General features: G+C 45.9%; 1 protein-coding gene across 1 annotated transcript; it reads left to right on the top strand.

The window, feature by feature from the left end:
- The first annotated feature begins 284 nt into the window (after positions 1 to 284).
- LOC106610259 (centlein-like) lies at positions 285 to 26,447 on the top strand. Its single transcript, XM_045722614.1, has 11 exons — positions 285 to 625; positions 1,165 to 1,252; positions 4,134 to 4,222; positions 8,014 to 8,098; positions 8,650 to 8,664; positions 11,251 to 11,370; positions 12,444 to 12,602; positions 16,119 to 16,238; positions 16,821 to 16,876; positions 17,134 to 17,296; positions 26,127 to 26,447. Exons 2-11 carry the CDS (start codon positions 1,169 to 1,171, stop codon positions 26,388 to 26,390), a joined length of 1,155 nt encoding a protein of 384 aa, XP_045578570.1. The 5' UTR covers positions 285 to 625; positions 1,165 to 1,168; the 3' UTR covers positions 26,391 to 26,447.
- The last annotated feature ends 521 nt before the right edge of the window (positions 26,448 to 26,968 follow it).

The following is a 26,968-nucleotide window of genomic DNA, read 5'->3' as shown; positions in this document are numbered from 1 at the left end:
AAAAAGTAGGGCAAGTGGTTATAACTGTAAAAAGGAGAAGACCAAGAGTAAGCAAAGGCTGTAGGCTACACTAATAGTGGGGTCTGTGGCTGTATGCATGCATTTCCCCTTAGCACACCAATTACAGTATGATTGACTTTACTAAAGTACATATTAATCAAAAAATGAATACGTTATCTCCTATTAGGTATTTTACAACATGCTTTGACATTTCAAACAATTGGAGCGCTGCTTTCAGTTACTTCCTAATACGTTGGCGTGTCGTAAAAACGGACGTTTGGGAAGTACGCTGACGTATGAGGAAGTAAAAAACGGAAAACAGCGGGCTTGTTTGAAATGGAAAGGCGTCTCGGTAGCTATTGACAACAGTGTGATTCACTCAGAAAGTTTGCATTTGGTCTTGCTATATTTTGTAGACAGCAATACATACCGTATATGCACGGATAAATATATAGTTGTCCTTTAGGATACGTTTGCTTACCGTCCACGATGATGCTGTTCAATGCATGGACTTTTGACATGTAACGTTATTGTTCAACTTAGCCAGCTGCTAAAGTTAGCTCTTCCTACTTTGCTTTGTAACGTTAGCTACTCTCTCCGACCGAGAAAGTTGTCAACACCCAAGGTAATGTTTGTTTACTTACTGCTAACTAAACAGAATAGAACACCTGTTGCAGTGCACGGTCGTGCTTCACTGCTGAGCTCACCTTCAGTTATAGGCTAACTAACGTTAGCTAGCTAGCTAACTGGCAAACCAGCTGTTCTCTATGGTCTCTCCAAAGTTACTACTCCCTTTTGTCCTTTGTTGAAGTGAAGCTAGGCTACATACGAATATGTCCTACTGGTACAGGACCATATGTAGCTAGCTAGCTAATGTAATATTAGACGACCACCAAGCTGAATGTCATAACAGGCACTAGTCTCGAGGACAATTAGTAACACCTGTTGACTTGTCTCTGTCACTAGAGCTCTAACGTTATTCCCAAATCAATAGTGCAGCAACAACATTGATCACTACGGGCTCGATATTACTATACAGTCTAATGTATATCTATATAGTGTTGTCTATGTAGCTAGCTGTCTACTGTAACGCTGGAGCTTACTGTATATTGATGAGAAAATGTGTACTGCCTCCATAATGTTCTTTATTTTTCTCTTTTCCAGCTCTATGATGGCTACTAGAGACAGCAGTCGCATCATGCTGCTGGAGGAAGAAGTGAGGAGTTTATCTGAGGAGTTAGTGCAATGCCAGGTGACTCTGCTGGATGATATTGTTTATTTTGTCAACAGCTGAATCTAGCTATGTTGTTGCCAACATTTTCTGTGTTTAAAATAAATCAGTTTATACACAACATCTCAACTTCCGTTAGCTACTTTACAAGTGAACAGTTTCTAAGTGCTTTCAAATACACACGGCAAGATCCTAATAAACATAGGAAAATATTGATAGACACAACTTATATGATATTTAGAAGATGCTTTGACTTAGTCATGTGTGCATACATTCTTTTTACATATGGGTGGCCCAGGGAATTGAACCCACAACCCTGGCGGTGCAAGCGCCATGCTCTACCAACTGAGCCGTACATCACCAACTTAAGTAGTAAATCTAGCTCTGTAACCACAATAGCAATGATAGATTTACATGAAGTTTAGCTTTTTGCCCTTTTCCTTGCTACTGCACATTCCCTGCACCATAGGCTATGACCATTTCATATTTGGCTAATCAGTGAGTTTCAGCATTTAGAATGTTGCAGATAGAAACTGAATTATAGAACTGAACTCCCAGTTAATCACAAACCCATTTGATCTACACATTATATTTCTATCTAGAACATACTATAATGTTGCATCCTCCTGAATGAGCCTCAGTCAGTCTCTCTCTCTCTGATGCTGTGATGGAGAGATGCTGTCTTGTTGTTACAGGCTCGCCACCAGGTGGTGCCTAAAAACATTAACGGGGGATTTACCTGGAATCAGTATCTCACTTTGCATATTCACACACACATCATGAGGAAGCTCACCTCTGTTGTGAGCGTGTATATGGGCAAATGTATCAACAAATATTTCACTCTACACTATACAAGGCTCTGTCTTTTGAGTCCAGCATAGGTCATTGCTTGTTTACAGTAGTTTATTTTTTATTTATTGTGTCTTGATGTGTTCTGAGATTCTGAAGAAGGCCATTGAAGGCTGAAACGTCAATCTTTTAAACTTGTTTAATAAAACAAACAAAAAAATGAATTGTGGGTGAGCGTGGCGCTTTTTCCTGTCCAATGATCCCAAAATGTATTGAAGGGAGTATCACTCGTTTCAAGGTGCGGTATAAAGTGCTTACCAGCATTTGTAGATTTTACAAGACACCCTTATCCAGAGCAACTTACAGTAGCGAGTGCATACATTTTCATCCTAGTCCCCTGTGGGACTCAAACACACAACCCTGGCGTTGTAAGCATCATGCTCTACTAACTCAGTTACAAGGGACTACTTTGTATGGCCTGTCTGTCAGACCTGATCCAGACCGAGGTCACTCACAGCCTCCATTACATCAACCAGTTACTGTATTTCTCATCTATTGAATTGACATGAATCACTTCTCCTCGGTGGTCTGGGGAGAGAGAGAGCATCAATGATTCTGTCTTTCTCTTAGTGACTGTTAGACAGTGTTAGTTGTACCGTGTACCATTCAAATCATGGCATTTGAAATGCCATTAATGTGTAAATTCTCTGGCACAGCGTTCTCAGGACCACCATTAACTACAAAGTGGCCCGTCTGTCGGCCAGAAAATGTTCCTACTTGACCATGCTAATTTTATTAATATGTGGCTGCATTCCAGGCCCACTTAGTATGTTTAGCCCATGGTCTTTCAAGGTCTGCAATTACAATTAATAATTCAGTGATCATCAAAAACACATTCGATACATCTCTAATACTGTGGAGAAGCCCTTGATATGGGTGGTGAGGGTCCAGGCGAGGAGTCTGACTGTCAGTATGTTAGGGTTAATGGCAGCCATAGGCCAGGAGAAGCGAGACCACCTTTTTGATGTCAAGCCTCCATTTCTTAATTCGTCATTAACGGCAGTGCAGGACCGGGATTGGCGAGATCTCTATTCGTCCAATAAGGATCGACTCTGCTCTCTCCACTTTGTATGTTCAGCCCATGGTCTACCAAGGTCTGCCTCCGCCATTTAGTAAATAATTGATTAGACACTTTTGAATGGGGTTTTAAAATTCATGTGCTAATTGGAGACCAGTAGATTCCAGTGGGAGTGATGACTTTTCATCTTGTGATGATGTGAACATAATTTCACAGATGATTTTTATATTAAGTCGATTTGGCATAATTCTATCTTTTAGTGTGCCGAAAATGTAGTTTTTTGATGTTTCTCATTAAATGTAATGTAGCTTAAGAAAATAAAAAAACGGAACAGGGTTTTTTGGGGCGGCGAGTCAATTTGAATGTGAAATGTGTCAGGGGCAGAGGCTCTCAGGTGTCTCTGTGCCTTCCAGGACTCTCTCTGTCATCAGTTTAGTGCTTCTCCTCCGCTAGTTACTTCAGCGCTGCAGAGAAAACCATCCACAATCACATGCACTTTATTAATAAGGGATATGCTGCTTTAACTGCTGTTTTGGTTTGATCTCCAACTCCCCAGTCATGAATTGTGCATAATGACAAGTGTCAATGTAGCCTCCCCTTGAGCCGAAGGTCACACTCCAGTAATGTAATCTCTCTGTAAAGACAGCACCATGATTAGAGAAGGCACACCACATCTAGAGTTTTATTTTGTACAAGCCATTTGAATTATTGATTGGGTTGGTCCCCCCCATATATGCTAATGTCTTCAAGCATCTCATTGAATTATTTGTATTTCATTTAGAATTGCTATAACATCGCCTCTCACTAATTACGTTTTAAGATGTGAGAAATAGTGTTATTATTTCGGAAAAGGATGTAGTAAAATAGGAAATTAATTTCAGTATTTCTGTGTTATGTGTCTGTGTGGTTCATTAAGACTACCACATGCCACATTTTTAGCATAATGATTTGATTTAGTCATAATAATAAGATTTGAATATAATCATTCATAACCGTGAAATCGTATATCCATGAAATTGTTTGTTCTTTTCACAGGCTGACAAGGAGTTTGTGTGGTCCCTATGGAAACGCCTCCAAGTGGCCAATCCGGACCTGACCCAGGCCGTTAGTCTAGTGGTTGAACAGTGAGTTACAGTGAGGAAAAAAAGTATTTGATCCCCTGCTGATTTTGTACGTTTGCCCACTGACAAAGAAATAATCAGTCTATAATTTTAATGGTACGTTTATTTGAACAGTGAGAGACTGAATAACAACAAAAAAATCCAGAAAACGCATGTCAAAAATGTTAAAAATTGATTTGCATTTTAATGAGGGAAATAAGTATTTGACCCCTCTGCAAAACATTACTTAGTACTTGATGGCAAAACCCTTGTTGGCAATCACAGAGGTCAGACGTTTCTTGTAGTTGGCCACCAGGTTTGCACACATCTCAGGAGGGATTTTGTCCCACTCTTCTTTGTAGATCTTCTCCAAGTCATTAAGGTTTCGAGGCTGACGTTTGGCAACTCGAACCTTCAGCTCCCTCCACAGATTTTCTGGCTGAGGGATGGAGGTTCTCACCCAAGATTTGACGGTACATGGCCCCGTCCATCGTCCCTTTGATGCGGTGAAGTTGTCCTGTCCCCTTAGCAGAAAAACACCCCCAAAGCATGTTTCCACCTGCATGTTTGACGGTGGGGATGATGTTCTTGGGGTCATAGGCAGCGTTCCTCCCCCTCCAAACACAGCGAGTTGAGTTGATGCCAAAGAGCTCCGTTTTGGTCTCATCTGACCACAACACTTTTACCCAGTTGTCCTCTGAATCATTCAGATGTTCATTGGCAAACTTCAGACGGGCATGTATATGTGCTTTCTTGAGCAGGGGGACCTTGCGGGCGCTGCAGGATTTCAGTCCTTCACGGCGTAGTGTGTTACTAATTGTTTTCTTGGTGACTATGGTCCCAGCTGCCTTGAGATCATTGACAAGATCCTCCCGTGTAGTTCTGGGCTGATTCCTCACCGTTCTCGTGATCATTGCAACTCCACAAGGTGAGATCTTGAATGAAGCCCCAGGCCGAGGGAGATTGACAGTTCTTTTGTGTTTCTTCCATTTGCGAATAATCGCACCAACTGTTGTCACCTTCTCACCAAGCTGCTTGGCGATGGTCTTGTAGCTCATTCCAGCCTTGTGTTGGTCTACAATCTTGTCCCTGACATTCTTGGAGAGCTCTTTGGTCTTGGCCATGGTGCAGAGTTTGGAATCTGATTGATTGATTGCTTCTGTGGACAGGTGTATTTTATACAGGTAACAAGCTGAGATTAGGAGCACTCCCTTTAAGAGTGTGCTTCTAATCTCAGCTCGTTACCTGTATAAAAGACGCCTGGGAGCCAGAAATCTTTCTGATTGAGAGGGGGTCAAATACTTATTTCCCTTATTAAAATGCAAATCAATTTATAACATTTTTGACATGCGTTTTTCTGGATTTGTTGTTATTATTCTGTCTCTCACTGTTCAAATAAACCTACCATTGAAATTATAGACTGATCATTTCTTTGTCAGTGGGCAAACGTACAAAATCAGCAGGGGATCAAATACTTTTTTCCCTCACTGTAGTAATTGAAAGTGTTCCGAAATTTCACCGCTCCCTCTCACCCATACGTTATATCTTTGAAAGCATGGCCTGTAACTAATCTCCATACTACAACCTGTGAATAAATGTTCAGGGGCTTTAAGATCTCCCAGAAATCCCATCTCCAAAGTGAAACAGAGGTAGATAGGGAAGTACGTCTGCTGAAAGTTATCCAAGGTTGTGTGTGTGAGACACCTTGGACATTCTGGTGGGTTTACGGCTGAATAGTGCAGATGCTCCTTAAAGCCCTCTTATCTCCAGTCTAGCTGCTCAGCCATGGAAACCACCCGCGTTAATGAAAACAGTCTCGCTCGGCTCCCATTCTAAAACTGGGAAAACGTTCACTGCCAAGTGCTTTGTTTTTACGGGATAAAACGTTAGATTGAAGATGACCTTTTGCGAGGGGCGGCTAAGCCGCACAGAATACATCAACATGGGAACTGGTTGGAAAGAACATGGGTTCAGGTATTTGAACTACTGCAGTGATACACGGTAGTAGTGTGAGTTCAGGCATGTCTGTTCTTTTCAAAACTTCTGTTGGAAAGTTGTTAGATTTAAAATGCTGTGTCAAAAGGTTGTTTTCTTAAAGCCACACCAAGCTCCTCGTAAACAGAATGAAGATTCTAAAGAGTCTAATTTCTAAATAAAGACTGTTCATTTCTGTTAATAACAAGCATTTCAATGTACTGTAGTAGACCTAGGCCTAGATGTGGAGTCCTTTTCATGCTAAATGTAATAAAAAAAGACAATTGTAAAAACATTTTGGCTCCTTTTCATGTAACAGGTCTAGTAGGCCTGTATTCTACATTCCCCTGCCTTTTGGAGCATCAGACACAAAATAAAGCGTGTCAGTTGGCAGGAGCCTCAGACGGTTGGTTTCAGGGGGAAAACATGTGTGCCAGGTTCAGGATGAACTCTCTGTCAGGCAGTTTCCCCATCCCCCACAGCTCCGGCTAGGGAAACCCAACAAAGCATGTTGGTCCACAGGGGCCTAGGTAACATGCACCCAGAGAGTGTGTGTGTGTAGTCTATCAGCTCACTGGCACCGCGCTGCACACGGCGGGTATATTGACATGATAATTGCGCCGACTCCAGTCAAGCGCCGGGCCTGTGGGGGATTCCCAGCTGGTCTTGTAGCGATTGGATGGCTGCTCAGGACACGGTTAACACGGCAAAGGATACAAGGTAGCGCTTGACTCCGAGGAGACCAGGCATTCATTTCAATGTCCCTGCGGGGGGTGGGGGGAGCCAGCCAAGGCAAAGGGAGGAGAGGGGCCTGGACTGGGGTGGAGAAACAGGGAGAGGTGGGGGGGGGGTTCCCTGGTGATCTCAAGAAGCTGTTGAAACAAACTGGCCCCAATCGTTATTCTTTTGTCTCCACTCCCCAAACAGTGAACAGGAGAAAAGAGGCCTGAGCGAGCCAGAATGAAAGATATGCTGCTGGAAGAGGCTGCTGCTGCATGGCCCAATGGGGCGGAGAGAGAGCGAGGGAAAAAGTTTGCGTAGTGTGTGTGTGTGTGTGTGTGTGTGTGTGTGTGTGTGTGTGTGTGCTGAATAGGATTCCAGGTTTGATGTCGTCCTGGTAATTACCTTATCTGGAGAACAGTGAAATGACACTGGGGTGCTGATTGACATACTTCTGGTGCCTGCCTGCCTGCCCGCCTGCGCCCAGGGAGCCCGCTGAGTGTTTGAACACACAACTTTGGGTTTATCTTCTTTTCCTGTGACCTCCTTTTCTTTAAGGCCCTCTTTGTTTTCATTTGGTTGCCTGAGTCAAACAAAATCAGATATATGCCTATTGCACAGATATTTGTTTGATATTGAGTGTTTCTGTGTTTTGTTTTCAAACGGTCATTTAATGTACTACACATTAAAATAATATGCTATCATAGGGGTGGCAGACTACATGCATTTGGCATATTCAGTTCTCTGATAACATTCAATACTCTGTAAACCTGTGCACTGAATGGGTTTTCCCGTTGTTTATACGAATGAAGTTATCATTTCCCCTCAGATGAGCTTGTTTGCTGTCGTTTGCCATATGCTAGATCCTCTCAGTGGGTCTGTCACCACCACATCACCCTAATGCCTCCAAATGAAACCCATCATCATTATCAGGACCAGAGAGTCGTTGGAGACGAGCTGCTAACGATGCTTCAGCTCTGGGCCTCGCAGTCACTTCACCCGCTCTGCCGCTCTCTCTCTCCGTAGAAATAGAAGGACAGATTCTATTTCTATGACTCTCCATAGAACTAGAATGACATAGATTAACATTATATTTCTATGTTTCTCTGTGTCCCCAACAGAGAGAAATGGAAAGCTGAAGCCAAGGACCTCAAGGTGCTGGAGATCCTGCAGGCCAAAGACTACAAGCTCCAGGAGCTGGACCAGGTATTGTTGTCATGATATGTGGAATGCATAGTTAGTGAACCATGTCTGTGTCGTATCCTGGTGTCTGAACAGAGAAACCTCCCATAGGAATTTCTCTTCCATTTGATATGAAGGGATGCATTGAAATAGAAGTCTGTCTGAGTGAGAGTGCAAGTCCAGTCTAACCTACAGTCAGTTATATAAAAGACCCATAAGCCTCGGGTTTGTCTGAGGCAAGCCCTATCACTAGCGCAAGTGCTAACTCTATACCCACCTATAACAGTGGCTCAGTAAGTGTGTTCTATGTGCTGCTAGGACAGCTAATGATTACGGCGACGCACTGTAATTTACCCTTAATCATCGTCCCTTAACAGCAGCATCTGTCAGTTTCTGTCATTACATTAGCAACCTTCTCTGTCAGCTGGCTAATGCTACGCTAACATCATCCCATCCGCTCCCAGAGAGACGGGCGCTAATGCTATCATCAGCAGCTGATTTAGCTATGTACAATTAGCCAGAGCTGTGGAGTACAATAGAGGTTACACATTATTTTCTTACCTCTGTTTGTTCAGAGAAAAAGAGTGCTGGCACAGATTTAAAACATGTTATCAGTCAAACACTGTCACTGTGAGGGTGAATGAAGGAAAGGACGCAGGCAGGTTCATTCATCTGCTGCGCCATCTACATTTTTACATCATTTTTTGTTGTTGTCATTTAGCAGCTCTTATCCAACGCGACTTATAGGAAGGAGTATTTCGGGTTAAGTGCCTTGCTCAAGGTTACATCTGCAGATTTTTCACCTAGTCGGCTCGGGGATTTGAGCCAGCGACATTTCGGTTACTGGCTCAAATCTGAACCACTAGGCTACCTTTGGTGACCACTGGACACCGCTCAAGTCTTAATAGACCTGACAGTATGTTCCCACTCACTGTATAATATTGATCAACATCATCTTGTGTGCCTGCAGAAACAGCAAACTGTTTAGAATATTACAAATACATTGTATTATTAAGAAAGTAACCATGGAGATAAGTGTCATATTTAACTGGATCATTTCCATGCCCCCTCACTTCTAAACTATACCTCGAAAGTAGCAGCACTCCACCCCCACCCCAAAGTTCTTTATAAGAGCAGTAGAAATTCTGGTTGGTGAAGTTCTGGCCTATTTGCGTAGCTCATTAATAGTCAGGATTGTGTGCCGTGTCACACAGACCACTGACATTCATCATCTCGTCCAGATTTGGGCCAAAGGAACCCAAATGGTGATTAATTGGTTTTTCCCCCTTTACTGTTCTGGAGATGTGATGGTCTGCTGAGTCCACACAGGACCTCACGCTAGCCCTCTTAATGTCTCCACTCCAACTTTCACTATCATCTTTCCTTTTCTTCTTTTTTCCTCCTCTCGCTACCTCTCTCTCTCTCTCTCTCTCTCACTCTCTCCTTTCCTCTCTTTACCTCTCTCTCTTTTCCTCTCCCCTTACCTCTCTCTTTAACTCTCCTCTCTCTCTTCTTTCCTCTCTCTTTACCTCTTTCCTCTCTCTCATCTTTCCTCTCTCTCATCTTTCCTCTCTCTCCCTCTCTCTTTCACTACCTCTCTCTCTCCCTCTGTCTTTCTCCGCTTTCTTTCGTCTCCACTCCATTTTTGTAACATAATTAGCTTTCATTTTTAACTGCACTGGGAATGTTTTATGCTAATCTCTCTGTCCTCGACCTCTTAACTTCCCCTAAACCTTTTTCTTACCAATCGAACACTACTGGAGTTGAAATTGTTCTCGCCCACCTCATTATCAACGCTTGAATTTATTTCTACTTCGCCCGTATAAATCTCTATTAAAGCCCGTTTTTGCATGGCGAACGAGGAGAGGAAGGCGTCTAGTAAATCCACCATCTTGGAAAAGATTTGAGCGATTCCCCCAACATGGCAATTAATTGCATCCCAGAGCGTGGTGTTATTTTAGAGCTACCCACAGCCTGCAGTGGATTACTGCCATGCCAGAGCCCAGCTGATGCAGTGTTAAAAGGGCAGCCTCCTCTCTCTCCTCCTACAATCGCCCAGCTATAGGCCTGCCAGAAGACTAGGCGGCAGGAACAGAAAAAAAGATGGATCATTAAAATTATGGGACCTTTTTTCATCGTTTGATTCCTTTGTTCTAGTTTGTTAGTAAAGATGAGAAGCATCGTTTTGATTAGGCTATCACGGTAACTGTATTGTAAATGTACAGAGCAGTAGTTCATTATTCTATACAGGCCTACACCTATTAGACAGTATTAGAGTGCTCTTATTCTATATAATTGGCTCATTGTGTAACATTGTAAGTGGTGAGGTTAGCACATACAGTAGTGTGCGGCCTACAGTACATGAGTTGGCTCATGTGTACGGAGGTGTACTGAGGCCAGCATTATGAAAGCGAGGGCTTGTGAAGGGTCTCCTTCAGCACCTGTTCTGAGATCAGGGGTTAGAAGGAAGGTGCTGGCCCGGTCACAGGCCTTGTCAGTATCTGCCAGATCTGAACCGAACTGACACAGAAGATGAGTTGGATAGAGTGGTTAGATGTGGAGTAGATTAGACCTCACATGAGATCCAACTGTGTCTTCCTCGCTAGTGGCCATTTGATTACAGGGGCTCATACTAAATGTCCCCCTCTCTGTCAATTGGAGCCTCTGATTGATCCAAAATGGGACCCCTGTAGTTACTGTAATGCCTACTTCCTTCCAAAATCCATAAATAGTTTATTCACTCCTGTTGCCCAAGATTGCTGTTGATGACTAACGTCGTCTCTCTCGCTCTGTCTCTCTCTCTCTCTCTCTCTCTCTCTCTGTCTCTCTCTCTGTCTCTCTCTCTGTCTCTGTCTCTCTCTCTCACTCTCTCTCTTTATCTTTCCATCTATCTTTCTTTCTCTCTCCCTTTCCACCTCTCTCTCTCTTTATCTTTCCATCTATCTTTCTTTCTCTCTCCCTTTCCACCTCTCTCGTCCTCTCTTTGTCTTTCCATCTATCTCTCTTTCTGACTCTCTCTTCCAACATCTCTCTCGCTCCATCTATCTCTTTTTCTCTATCTCTCTCTTTTTCTCTCTTTCCATCGATAATCCTCTCTCTCTCTCTCTCTCTCTCTCTCAATCTCTCTCCCCCTCTCCCCCACTCCCTTCGTTGGCTGAAACAGAGTGACAGGGCAGCAGCAGGAGATCACCAACCTGGTCCAGAGGAAGATGGCTGTGGACGAGGACAGAGGACTAGTGAAGAAGGAGCTGGCAGCTCTGCGCCGCAAGCTGGGGAATAAGAGTCAAGAACTTAAGGTTTGGAACAAATTTCCAGTGGCACCCGCCTGCCTGACGCCGCTTTGAGCTTTGAAGCCTCTGTGCTCTGGCTCCTTGTAGGCAACTACTAGTCTTCACTGTGACACCAAACAGGACGTTTCCCCCAGGGCTATACTGTAGCCTGAGGCCTCAAAATCACTTAGAGAGGCAGGGGGAGGAAAAGAAACACGGACTATGTGTTTTTCCTCGCTCTGGAGCGGGCTAGATCTATCTCTCTCTCTCTCTCTCTCTCTCTCTCTCTCTCTCTCTCTCTCTCTCTCTCTCTCTCTCTCTCTCTCTCTCTCTCTCTCTCTCTCTATCTCTCTATCTATCTATCTATCTATCAATCTCTCTCTCATCGGTTCATCTCTCTCTCTCTCTGATATGTCTCCAAACTGAGGGGTTTGAGCAGACGGAGAATGCTGAAAAGCCAGAGATAGCGAGGGAGAGAGAAGTCGATAACTTGCCTATAGATAAATACTTAATGATCGACCATGGAGGGAGTGAAAGTAAGGCGTTCGTGTGATGATGTGGCTTATCCCTAATTACGGCCCTGATGGGACCCTGGCTATGATTCATTAATAAAGGAGTGATGTCGAGGTCCGCGGATGCGTCTTTGCATTGCGGGGTCTCGCTGATAAAATAAAACATCAAATCCAACTCCTAGAGCGGGGGAAGCATCAAAGGAGGCTGGGATCAGATGTAATGGATGTTGTAGTGAAGTGTGTTCTCATTAGGAGGCCTGTCATTAAAGGGAGAAGCTGCGTGGCCCCTGTTACCTGCCTCACAGTTAGCCCTGGCCCTCACAGCCTCACAGCACAGGTGACCTTGTCAATCAGACATGCGTGAGAGCCACATGGGGGGGCCACAGTGGAGCTGAGCAGCGGAGGCCCCAACCAAGCACAGAATAGCACTGACTTTACATTCTACATATTCATCCCATCTCATCCTCCTCAAAACCCCATGCTACTTTTTTTCTCCTCTCTCTTTCCCTCTCTCATTCTCTCCCTCTCTTCATCCGTCGGTGTTGTTTATCTAGCCCTGTGACTCCTGCCCCCCCCTTCTTCATTCAGGATGTGAAGGAGGAGAGGAGGAGGAGAGAAGAGGCCCTGGAGGAGGAGAAGGAGGGATTAGAGTCCTGCTGCTCTGCCCTGCGAGGTGACCTGGAGCAGGCACAGAGGAGAGAGAGGAGGCACGGAGAGGAGAGAGACGCCGCGGACGCCAAAGTCAAGGTAACACACAGAGAGATGCCATGTGGAGGGGGGAACCGGGGTCCAACCCATGTACACACACGCACACACACACGCACACACACACACACACACACACAGATGCCATGTGGAGGGGGGAACCGGGGACCAATCCATGTGTACATATAGACACACACACACACACACACACACACACACACACACACACACACACACACACACACACACACACACACACACACACACACACAGAGATGCCATGTGGAGGGGGGAACCGGGGACCAATCCATGTGTACATATAGACACACACACACACACACACACACACACACAGAGACAGACAGACAGACAGACAGACAGACAGACAGACAGACAGACAGACAGACAGACAGACAGACAGACAGACAGACACAGAGGAAGGGTTCCGTTTCTTCTACACACCTTGAACCTCCTTTTTTCTCCCTCCTCAATATATGAATGTCAAATAATTCCTCTCTCAAAGCACACATTTTAAATATTAATGGGCCTGTTCTGAGGGTGGTGAGAAATAATTACTTTTAACATTTTGGACCCAAGTCTCGTCTGGTGAGGAAAAGAAGAAGCCGAGCCCCGGCCAAGTCCCCCGATGTGATCACTGGACGACTGTAGTGTTTTAGTCCTCTCCTTATTCCTGTAGCTTGTTAGCAGAATCAGTGATATGCATCTCTCCCTCGTCATTATTATGTATCAACTTTACTCTCTCACTCTAATCAGCCTCGCAACTAAAGAATCACCACAGCAGCACGTTGGACACATGTTGTTCAAACAGTCAGACAACCAATCAGTGTCAACCCACAGGAGACTGCCACTACACCACTACCCTTCCCACTCCCCTCTTGGAACAGAACACAACTGCCCATCAATAGTAGAGTTTGGGGGGGGGCTCCGTGGACGCACACAGCACAGAGGCTCGAACACGCACACACACAGACACACCGCTGACGCACACAGCACAACTCTCCTCAGTACGAGCCAACAGTCATTTCTCATCAGCGCTCATCCAGTCAAGTGCCTGAGCTACAGACAGACAGAAAGAGACAGGTAGACAGACAGAGAGAGAGAGACAGGTAGACAGACAGAGAGAGAGAGACAGGTAGACAGACAGAGAGAGAGAGACAGGTAGACAGACAGAGAGAGAGACAGGTAGACAGACAGAGAGAGAGACAGGTAGACAGACAGAGAGAGAGACAGGTAGACAGACAGAGAGAGAGACAGGCAGACAGACAGAGACAGGCAGGCAGACAGAGAGAGACAGGCAGGCAGACAGAGAGAGAGAGACAGGCAGACAGAGAGAGAGAGACAGGTAGACAGACAAAGAGAGAGACAGACAGACAGGGAGAGAGACAGGGAGATAGACAGACAGACAGACAGACAGACAGACAGACAGACAGACAGACAGAGAGAGAGACAGAGAGAGAGAGACAGGCAGACAGAGAGAGAGAGACAGGCAGACAGAGAGGATAGAGAGCGAGACAGGCAAACAGACAGACAGAGAGAGAGACAGGTAGACAGACAGAGAGAGAGACAGGTAGACAGACAGAGAGAGAGACAGGCAGACAGACAGAGACAGGCAGGCAGACAGAGAGAGACAGGCAGGCAGACAGAGAGAGAGAGACAGGCAGACAGAGAGAGAGAGACAGGTAGACAGACAAAGAGAGAGACAGACAGACAGGGAGAGAGACAGGGAGAGAGACAGGGAGATAGACAGACAGACAGACAGACAGACAGACAGACAGACAGACAGACAGACAGACAGACAGGGAGAGAGAGAGGCAGACAGACAGGAGAGAGAGAGACAGGCAGACAGAGAGAGAGAGACAGGCAGACAGAGAGGATAGAGAGCGAGACAGGCAAACAGACAGACAGAGAGACAGGCAGGCAGACAGAGAGAAAGAGAGACAGACAGACACAGACAGAGAGAAAGAGAGAGAGACACAGACAGAAAAAGAGAGACAGAGAGAGACAGACAGAGAGCGACAGACAGAGAGAGACAGAGCCATGCAGACAGAGAGCGAGAGCCATGCAGGCAGAGAGAGAGAGAGAGAGAGAGAGACAGGCAGACAGAGAGAGAGACAGGCAGAGCGAGAGAGGGAGAGACAGGCAGACAGAGGGAGAGACAGGAAGACAGAGAGAGAGAGACAGGCAGGCAGAGAGAGAGAGAGACAGGCAGGCAGAGAGAGAGAGAGACAGGCAGAGAGAGAGACAGGCAGAGAGAGAGAGAGAGACAGGCAGACAGAGAGAGAGAGAGAGAGAGAGAGAGAGAGAGAGCCAGGCAGGCAGAGAGAGAGAGACAGGCAGACAGAGAGAGAGAGAGAGACAGGCAGTGAGGGAGGGAAGGAGGAGGAGAGGGAAAGAGGGGGCTTTGAATAAGTCAGGGCCAGGGTGTAATTATGACAGGGCCAGGCCCTAGTAACAACTCCACTATGCACATCAATCACATCACCAGACACAGACAGATAGACACTCACCTGGCTCTGCTCCTGGTCAGGCTTTAATACCATGGTGTGATGTGCAACTCTGAGATATGGATGGAACACATGGAATGCACAAGGATTCCACACCAGTTTATAACAATAAGTCTGTTCAAAATTGGAATATTAAGAAGTTACAAGAAGTCACAACTATGCACTGATTTTGTTGATGTACTGGTATTGTTATCGCTACATCCTTAGCGACATCTTTCACTTTCACAGTGGCTAATTTGCTGCCATTAAATTTTGCGGCCATTAATTTCACCATTAATTTCACCGGCGTCGGTGATTGAAGCTGTTTTTAATTACAGTCAGACTTGTCCCGATGCCCCCTGTGTGTTTGATGCCAGGCGGCCGGGTCTGCCCCGCTGTAATTGTAGCCTCTCGTTAAAAGTCTGTTGTGAAGTTTTAAGATGACCCTCAGTGCTCAGACACTCTCAGACCTCTTATCTCTCTGGCTCTTAATGGTAAGAGTTGTTTGGCCGTTAGTGGAGTTCAGCAACACAACATCAACACGTAACGTCGTAGAGGACTCCGTCAGGGCAGAGACGGGTCATACACTGCTTCCTGGCCTCTGGCCGTTGTTTTCACCTGGATTTTTGTATTAGCACATCTACGCCGTTCTGAAACTAATTTGGGAACAGGAACACCAAGCCCTTACCAAATCCACTGAGGAACACAAAAGGTCATGCAGCTTCCTCTAGACCAGGGGTGTAAACCTAATTCTCCGGAGGGCCTAGTAGGCCCAGCAGGCGCTGGTTTGTGCTTTTTCCTTTCACTGAAGACCTAGACAACCAGGTGAGGGGAGTTCCTTACTAATCAGTGACATTAATTCATCAATCAAGTACAAGGGAGGAGCGAAAACCCACAGACACTCTGCCCTCTGTGGAATGAGTTTGACACCTGTGGTCTGTGGACTTTACAGCATGTTTTTGTGACGACTGTTGCTGTAAACAGACAAAAGTACATTTGATTGATTAGTTGATTGATTGACTGGTAGTCCTCTTCTTGTCCTCCACCATGGCAGGAGATGGAGGGTGATCTGAGCGATGCCCAGCGGCAGGTGGCAGACCTTCAGGGCCAGTGCAGCAGCCTGGCAGACCTCCTGTCCTCCAGACAGAGGGACCGAACACGTCACCCAACTCGGGTCAGATAATAAAACATTATAGAAATACATTGTATGTGACAGACGCCTTTCAGGTCACTCTCGGACACCTTGCATTCAAAATAAATGTGAACTGCTGTGCCATGACATCTGTGATTTGGCATCGTCGTGGATCAAATGAAGGCAATATTTCTCATGCATTCAAATTGGTCTGTCATGTTGTTTTTGTATACCTTTTTAAGTATAAATTGTACAGTGAAATGACCCTCAATTAAAAGATGTGCCATATCAATTTATAATCTTGCTAAATTAGATTTACTTTTATGTGGCATTCATTATCCACTACAGTCTCAGTTAAACCCGTCTAGAGTAGTGTGTGTGCGAGAGGCTCTAGCCATCTCTCCACCCCGAGGCTCTGAGGCGACACACTCATCCTCATCTAGAACCAGTTGATAAGCCCTGCATACCAGATGTGCTTTGGAGAGCTTTGGAGAGGCAGAGTCAGGGAGAGAGGAGGGGAAATGGTGCAGGCTTTGGCTAAGCTTTAGTCAATATGATAAAAACTGTGAAAACCCAGGAGCCTTTGTGGGTAATCGCACCTTTTTTAACTACTCTGTGTCTTAGCGTGGTGTCACTGAGAGATGTCAGCCAGTCACATCCAGCTCAGGGAAACGCTCTGTGTGTTAGTGATTGAAGATGTCATTGTACTTTAGTAAGATTGTCTTGTATCATTATGCCACAGATAGGTCAACAATTATTTATGTTTTGAATATGTTTGTATAGCAGGTATTTGATGTTGCTTTGTGTGTGTGTGTGTGTGTGTGTGTGTGTGTGTGTGTGTGTGTGTGTGTGTGTGTGTGTGTGTGTGTGTGTGTGTGTGTGTGTGTGTGTGTGTGTGTGTGTGTGTGTGTGTGTGTGTGTGTGTGTTTCTACGCAGGCGTGAGCTGCAGGAGGTGCAGGCCCTGTACAGACAGAGTAGTGAACATGCTGCAGAGCAGGCCCAGCTCATCCAGCAGCTAGAGGGACTCAACCTGGACACACAGAGAGTCTTACGCAACCAGGAAGAGGCTCACACTGCAGACACCACCTCCTATCAGAAGGTAACTAACTATATTATACTGCTCAAAAAAATTAAGGGAACACTTAAACAACACATCCTAGATCTGAATGAAAGAAGTAATCTTATTAAATACTTTTTTCTTTACATAGTTGAATGTGCTGACAACAAAATCACACAAAAATAATCAATGGAAATCCAATTTATCAACCCATGGAGGTCTGGATTTGGAGTCACACTCAAAATTAAAGTGGAAAACCACACTACAGGCTGATCCAACTTTGATGTAATGTCCTTAAAACAAGTCAAAATGAGGCTCAGTAGTGTGTGTGGCCTCCACGTGCCTGTATGACCTCCCTACAACGCCTGGGCATGCTCCTGATGAGGTGGCGGATGGTCTCCTGAGGGATCTCCTCCCAGACCTGGACTAAAGCATCCGCCAACTCCTGGACAGTCTGTGGTGCAACGTGGCGTTTGTGGATGGAGCTAGACATGATGTCCCAAATGTGCTCAATTGGATTCAGGTCTGGGGAACGGGCGGGCCAGTCCATAGCATCAATGCCTTCCTCTTGCAGGATCTGCTGACACACTCCAGCCACATGAGGTCCAGCATTGTCTTGCATTAGGAGGAACCCAGGGCCAACCGCACCAGCATATGGTCTCACAAGGGGTCTGAGGATCTCATCTCGGTACCTAATGGCAGTCAGGCTACCTCTGGCGAGCACATCAATCAAATCAAATCAAATCAAATTTATTTTTATATAGCCCTTCGTACATCAGCTGATATTCTCAAAGTGCTGTACAGAAACCCAGCCTAAAACCCCAAACAGCAAGCAAAGCATGTGAAAGAAGCACGGTGGCTAGGAAAAACTCCCTAGGAAAAACTCCCTAGAAAGGCCAAAAACCTAGGAAGAAACCTAGAGAGGAACCAGGCTATGAGGGGTGGCCAGTCCTCTTCTGGCTGTGCAGGGTGGATATTATAACAGAACATGGTCAAAATGTTAAAATGTTAAAATGTTCATAAATGACCAGCATGGTCAAATAATAATAATCATAGTAGTTGTCGAGGGTGCAACAAGCACGTCCGGTGAACAGGTCAGGGTTCCATAGCCGCAGGCAGAACAGTTGAAACTGGAGCAGCAGCACGGCCAGGTGGACTGGGGACAGCAAGGAGTCATCATACCAGGTAGTCCTGAGGCATGGTCCTAGGGCTCAGGTCCTCCGAGAGAAAGACAGAAAGAGAGAAAGAGAGAATTAGAGAGAGCATATTTAAATACACACAGGACACCGGATAAGACAAGAGAAATACTCCAGATGTAACAGACTGACCCTAGCCCCCGACACATAAACTACTGCAGCATAAATACTGGAGGCTGAGACAGGAGGGATCAGAAGACACTGTGGCCCCATCCGATGATACCCCGGACAGGGCCAAACAGGCAGGATATAACCCCACCCACTTTGCCAAAGCACAGCCCCCACACCACTAGAGGGATGTCTCCAACCACCAACTTACCGTCCTAAGACAAGGCCGAGTATAGCCCACAAAGATCTCCGCCATAGCACAACCCAGGGGGGGGCCAACCCAGACAGGAAGACCACGTCAGTGACTCAACCCACTCAAGTGACGCACCCCTCCCATGGACGGCATGGAAGAACACCAGTAGGCCAGTGACTCAGCCCCTGTAAAAGGGTTAGAGGCAGAGAATCCCAGTGGAAAGAGGGGAACCGGCAAGGCAGAGACAGCAAGGGCGGTTCGTTGCTCCAGCCTTTCCGTTCACCTTCACACTCCTGGGCCAGACTATACTTAATCATAGGACCTACTGAAGAGGGCAGTGCGGCTCAGTGTGAACCTGCTTTCATCTGTGAAGAGCACAGGGCGTCAGTGGCGAATTTGCCAATCGTGGTGTTCTCTGGCAAATGCCAAACGTCCTGCACGGTGTTGGGCTGTAAGCACAACCCCCACCTGTGGACGTCGGGCCCTCATACCACCCTCATGGAGTCTGTTTCTGACCGTTTGAGCAGACACATGCACATTTGTGGCCTGCTGGAGGTCATTTTGCAGGGCTCTGGCAGTGCTTCTCCTGCTCCTCCTTGCACAAAGGCGGAGATAGCGGTCCTGCTGCTGGGTTGTTACCCTCCTACGGCCTCCTCCACGTCTCCTGATGTACTGGCCTGTCTCCTGGTAGCACCTCCATGCTCTGGACACTACGCTGACAGACACAGCAAACCTTCTTGCCACAGCTCGCATTGATGTGCCATCCTGGATGAGCTGCTCTACCTGAGCCACTTGTGTGGGTTGTAGACTCCGTCTCATGCTACCACTAGAGTGAAAGCACCGCCAGCATTCAAAAGTGACCAAAACATCAGCCAGGAAGCATAGGAACTGAGAAGTGGTCTCTGGTCCCCACCTGCAGAACCACTCCTTTATTGGGGGTGTCTTGCTAATTGCCTATAATTTCCACCTGTTGTCTATTCCATTTGCACAACAGCATGTGACATTTATTGTCAATCAGTGTTGCTTCCTAAGTGGACAGTTTGATTTCACATCTGATTGACTTGGAGTTACATTGTGTTGTTTAAGTGTTCCCTTTATTTTTTTGAGCAGTGTATATATTACCACTATATTCATTTACACTACAATACCCAGAGTCCTCTGTAACCAGGAAGAGGCTCACACTGCAGACACCTCCTCTTATCAGAAGGTAACAAACTATATTATATATTACCACTATATTCATTTACACTACAATACCCAGAGTCCTCTGTAACCAGGAAGAGGCTCACACTGCAGACACCACCTCCTATCAGAAGGTAACTAACTATACTATATATTACCACGATATTCATTTACACTACAATACCCAGAATCCTCTGTAACCAGGAAGAGGCTCACACTGCAGACACCTCCTCTTATCAGAAGGTGACTAACTATACTATATATTACCACGATATTAATTTACACTACAATACCCAGAATCCTCTGTAACCAGGAAGAGGCTCACACTGCAGACACCTCCTCTTATCAGAAGGTGACTAACTATACTATATATTACCACTATATTCATTTACACTACAATACCCAGAGTCCTCTGTAACCAGGAAGAGGCTCACACTGCAGACACCTCCTCTTATCAGAAGGTGACTAACTATACTATATATTACCACTATATTCATTTACACTACAATACCCAGAATCCTCTGTAACCAGGAAGAGGCTCACACTGCAGACACCTCCTCTTATCAGAAGGTGACTAACTATACTATATATTACCACGATATTAATTTACACTACAATACCCAGAATCCTCTGTAACCAGGAAGAGGCTCACACTGCAGACACCTCCTCTTATCAGAAGGTGACTAACTATACTATATATTACCACTATATTCATTTACACTACAATACCCAGAGTCCTCTGTAAGCAGGAAGAGGCTCACACTGCAGAGACCACCTCCTATCAGAAGGTGACTAACTATACTATATATTACCACGATATTCATTTACACTACAATACCCAGAGTCCTCTGTAAGCAGGAAGAGGCTCACACTGCAGAGACCACCTCCTATCAGAAGGTAACAACTACCCATAGCACACACTGATAACGCACTCATAGCACACAGTACTAGCACACAGTACTAACACACACTTGACCCATACCACACAGTAATAACACACTTTACCCATAGCACACACTGATAACGCACTCATAGCACACAGTACTAACACACTCTACCCATAGCACACAGTACTAACACACAGTACTAACACAGTCTACCCATAGCACACAGCACCAACACACAGTACTAACACACAGCACTAACACACAGCACTAATACACTCTACCCATAGCACACAGTACTAACACACAGTACTAATACATTCTACCCATAGCACACAGTACTAACACACTCTACCCATAGCACACAGTACTAACACACTCTACCCATAGCACACAGTACTAACACACACTACCCATAGCACACAGTACTAACACATTCTACCCATAGCACACAGTACTAACACACAGTACTAACACACTCTACCCATAGCACACCGTACTAACACACTCTACCCATAGCACACAGTACTACACACAGTACTAATACATTCTACCCATAGCACACAGTACGAGCACACAGTACTAACACACACTTGACCCATACCACACAGTAATAACACACTCTACCCATAGCACACAGTACTAACACACAGTAGTAATACACTCTACCCATAGCACACACTGATAATGCACTCATAGCACACAGTACTAACACACAGTACTAATACATTCTACCCATAGCACACAGTACTAACACACAGTAGTAATACACTCTACCCATAGCACACACTGATAACGCACTCATAGCACACAGTACTAACACACTCTACCCATAGCACACATTACTAACACACAGTACTAACACACTCTACCCATAGCACACAGCACCAACACACAGTACTAACACACAGCACTAACACACTCTACCCATAGCACACAGCACCAACACACAGTACTAACACACAGCACTAACACACAGCACTAATACACTCTACCCATAGCACACAGTACTAACACACAGTACTAATACATTCTACCCATAGCACACAGTACTAACACACTCTACCCATAGCACACAGTACTAACACACTCTACCCATAGCACACAGTACTACAAGCACACAGTACTAACACATTCTACCCATAGCACACAGTACTAACACACAGTACTAACACACTCTACCCATAGCACACCGTACTAACACACTCTACCCATAGCACACAGTACTAACACACAGTACTAACACACAGCACTAACACACTCTACCCATAGCACACAGCACCAACACACAGTACTAACACACACTACCCATAGCACACAGCACCAACACACAGTACTAACACTCTACCCATAGCACACAGCACCAACACACAGTACTAACACACTCTACCCATAGCACACCGTACTAACACACTCTACCCATAGCACACAGTACTAACACACAGTACTAATACATTCTACCCATAGCACACAGTACGAGCACACAGTACTAACACACACTTGACCCATACCACACAGTAATAACACACTCTACCCATAGCACACAGTACTAACACACAGTAGTAATAGACTCTACCCATAGCACACACTGATAATGCACTCATAGCACACAGTACTAACACACAGTACTAATACATTCTACCCATAGCACACAGTACTAACACACAGTACTAACACACTCTACCCATAGCACACATTACTAACACACAGTACTAACACAGTCTACCCATAGCACACAGCACCAACACACAGTACTAACACACAGCACTAACACACTCTACCCATAGCACACAGCACCAACACACAGTACTAACACACACTACCCATAGCACACAGCACCAACACACAGTACTAACACTCTACCCATAGCACACAGCACCAACACACAGTACTAACACTCTACCCATAGCACACAGCACCAACACACAGTACTAACACTCTACCCATAGCACACAGCACCAACACACAGTACTAACACACAGTACTAACACACTCTACCCATAGCACACAGTACTAACACACAGTACTAACACACAGTACTAACACACAGTACTAACACACAGCACTAACACACAGCACTAACACACTCTACCCATAGCACACAGTACTAACACACAGTACTAACACACTCTACCCATAGCACATAGTACTAACACAGAGCACTAACACACAGTACTAACACACTCTACCCATAGCACACAGTACTAACACACAGTACTAAGACACTACCCATAGCACACAGTACTAACACACAGTACTAACACACAGTACTAACACACAGCACTAACACACAGCACTAACACACTCTACCCATAGCACACAGTACTAACACACAGTACTAACACACTACCCATAGCACATAGTACTAACACAGAGCACTAACACACAGTACTAACACACTCTACCCATAGCACACAGTACTAACACACTCTACCCATAGCACACAGTACTAACACACAGTACTAACACACTCTACCCATAGCACATAGTACTAACACAGAGCACTAACACACAGTACTAACACACTCTACCCATAGCACACAGTACTAACACACAGTAGTAATACACTCTACCCATAGCTCACACTGATAACGCACTCATAGCACACAGTACTAACACACAGTACTAATACATTCTACCCATAGCACACAGTACTAACACACAGTACTAACACACTCTACCCATAGCACACATTACTAACACACAGTACTAACACAGTCTACCCATAGCACACAGCACCAACACACAGTACTAACACACAGCACTAACACACTCTACCCATAGCACACAGCACCAACACACAGTACTAACACACAGCACTAACACACTCTACCCATAGCACACAGTACTAACACACAGTACTAAGACACTACCCATAGCACACAGTACTAACACACAGTACTAACACACTCTACCCATAGCACATAGTACTAACACAGAGCACTAACACACAGTACTAACACACTCTACCCATAGCACACAGTACTAACACACTCTACCCATAGCACACAGTACTAACACACTCTACCCATAGCACACAGTACTAACACACTCTAGCCATAGCACACAGTACTAACACATTCTACCCATAGCACACAGTACTAACACACTCTACCCATAGCACACAGTACTAACACACAGTACTAACACACAGTACTAACACACTCTACCCATAGCACACAGTACGTACACACTCTACCCATAGCACACAGTACTAACACACTCTTCCCATAGCACACAGTACTAACACACTCTACACATAGCACACAGTACTAGCACACAGTACTAACACACTCTACCCATAGCACACAGTACTAACACACTCTACCCATAGCACACAGTACTAACACACTCTACCCATAGCACACAGTACTAACACACAGTACTAACACACACTACCCATAGCACACAGTACTAACACACTCTACCCATAGCACACAGTACTAACACACTCTACACATAGCACACAGTACTAGCACACAGTACTAACACACACCACCCATAGCACACAGTACTAACACACTCTACCCATAGCACACAGTACTAACACACTCTACACATAGCACACAGTACTAGCACACAGTACTAACACACTCTACCCATAGCACACAGTACTAACACACTCTACCCATAGCACACAGTACTAACACACTCTACCCATAGCACACAGTACTAACACACTCTACACATAGCACACAGTACTAGCACACAGTACTAGCACACAGTACCAACACACTGTACTAACACACTGTACTAACACACTCTACCCATAGCACACAGTACTAACACAAATACCAGTACCACCTTTTATAATACGGTTACTTTACCATTACTTCACCACACGACATCACACTCAACCAGTCCCCCTAACACTCTAACAAACATGACCACAACCGAGACACCAGCTCCTATCAGTAAAATAACAATGAAATCACTAAAAACCACATCACCACCTCCCCAAAACCACATCACCACCTCCCCAAAACCACATCTCCCCAAAACCACATCACCACCTCCCCAAAACCACATCACCACCTCCCCAAAACCACATCACCACCTCCCCAAAACCCCATCACCACCTCCCCAAAACCACATCACCACCTCCCCAAAACCCCATCACCACCTCCCCAAAACCACATCACCACCTCCCCAAAACCCCATCACCACCTCCCCAAAACCCACATCACCACCTCCCCAAAACCCCATCCCCACCTCCCCAAAACCCCATCACCACCTCCCCAAAACCACATCACCACCTCCCCAAAACCACATCACCACCTCCCCAAAACCCCATCACCACCTCCCCAAAACCCCATCACCACCTCCCCAAAACCACATCACCACCTCCCCAAAACCCCATCACCACCTCCCCAAAACCCCATCACCACCTCCCCAAAACCCCATCACCACCTCCCCAAAACCCCATCACCACCTCCCCAAAACCCCATCACCACCTCCCCAAAACCCCATCACCACCTCCCCAAAACCCCATCACCACCTCCCCAAAACCCCATCCCCACCTCCCCAAAACCCCATCACCACCTCCCCAAAACCCCATCACCACCTCCCCAAAACCCCATCCCCACCTCCCCAAAACCCCATCACCACCTCCCCAAAACCCCATCACCACCTCCCCAAAACCACATCACCACCTCCCCAAAACCCCATCACCACCTCCCCAAAACCACATCACCACCTCCCCAAAACCACATCACCACCTCCCCAAAACCCCATCACCACCTCCCCAAAACCCCATCACCACCTCCCCAAAACCCCATCACCCCATCACCACCTCCCCAAAACCACATCACCACCTCCCCAAAACCCCATCACCACCTCCCCAAAACCCCATCACCACCTCCCCAAAACCCCATCACCACCTCCCCAAAACCACATCACCATAAGGCAAGCTGACAATGTGTTGTCTTTACAGTGGCATTACAGTGAGGCAGTAAACGTGTTCTCCTTCAGATGTTCAACGTTGTGCCGATCACATGGTTGCCAAGCCACTCACTGTAAGCCCTGTCTGTAACAGGAGTTTCTGTGTGGAGAGGTGGTGGGACAAACATGACTAAAAAATCTGTCCAGTCAGGGGTTTTACACTTTCCACTACTCTCCCACTTTCTCCTTCACCCCCTTTTTCCTTCTCTCTCTCTCTCCCACCCTCCTTCCAGATGATCATAGCATCTGTGCTCTCGTCTTCTCCATGGAAATAGGAGAACAATCGTTGTCCCGACTCTCTGTCCCGTCAGCACCTGATGTGATGAGTGTTTCTTTTTTCTCTCCCTCTCCTCCACTTGTGGCCACAGCTCTACAACGAGCTGAGCATATGTTACCAGGCGCTCAAATCCAACGAGGGCCGGCTCCGCCAGAGTCACGTCGCCCTGACAACCCAGCTGGGCCTGAAGGAACAGCAGATTGTGCAGCTCCAAGGCCAGCTACAGCAACAACAGCAGACACACAACCAGCAGCAGCTTCCACAGACCATGGCCCCAGCCGGTCCCCCAGCCAGGCAGACCAAATCTAAACACTTTGACGTGAGCTGTCGGAGGTTTGAACTAGAGGCAAGTTGAAGACATTTTGCGTCACACTTGTCCTATCTCAGGGATTATATTGAGAGTGCTGTACAGCCAGAGGCAGTGAACTGAGTGGCCATATTGTCTACTGCAGAAGGTTTTCATTGCAGACAGATCTGTGTGTGTGTGTGTGTGTGTGTGTGTGTGTGTGTGTGTGTGTGTGTGTGTGTGTGTGTGTGTGTGTGTGTGTTTATGCACGCCACTGCATGCACTTTCACACTTTAAGTACTGCCTGATGAAATAATGAATGTTTGTTTTGACCCATGTCACGTCTAAGCTGTTTATAATGGTCCAGCACTTACACCACCCTTGATATAGACATACGTCTAACCTCCGACCCCCTGACACTCAACCAGTGTGTAATTATTGTCCGGCCTGGCAGGAGCGTGTGGGTGGTGATATGCCCACCATAGCCCGTTGTGGGGGTGGTCTTTAGAGACAGAGAGACGCTCATCAGGCGCTTGGCTTGATATCATGTCTCCAGCCCACCCTTGATCTTCCCATTTCTGTTCAAGCCCAATGTCAGTGTCTTTCATGTAGATTTCTGATCTCTCTCTCACTATCTATCTATCTAT

Source organism: Salmo salar, chromosome ssa08 (genome assembly GCF_905237065.1).
Source record: "Salmo salar chromosome ssa08, Ssal_v3.1, whole genome shotgun sequence".
In the NCBI taxonomy this organism is placed as follows: domain Eukaryota; kingdom Metazoa; phylum Chordata; class Actinopteri; order Salmoniformes; family Salmonidae; genus Salmo; species Salmo salar.
The sequence above is the reverse complement of the archived record's forward strand: the minus strand, read 5'-3'. Positions and strand labels throughout refer to the sequence as shown.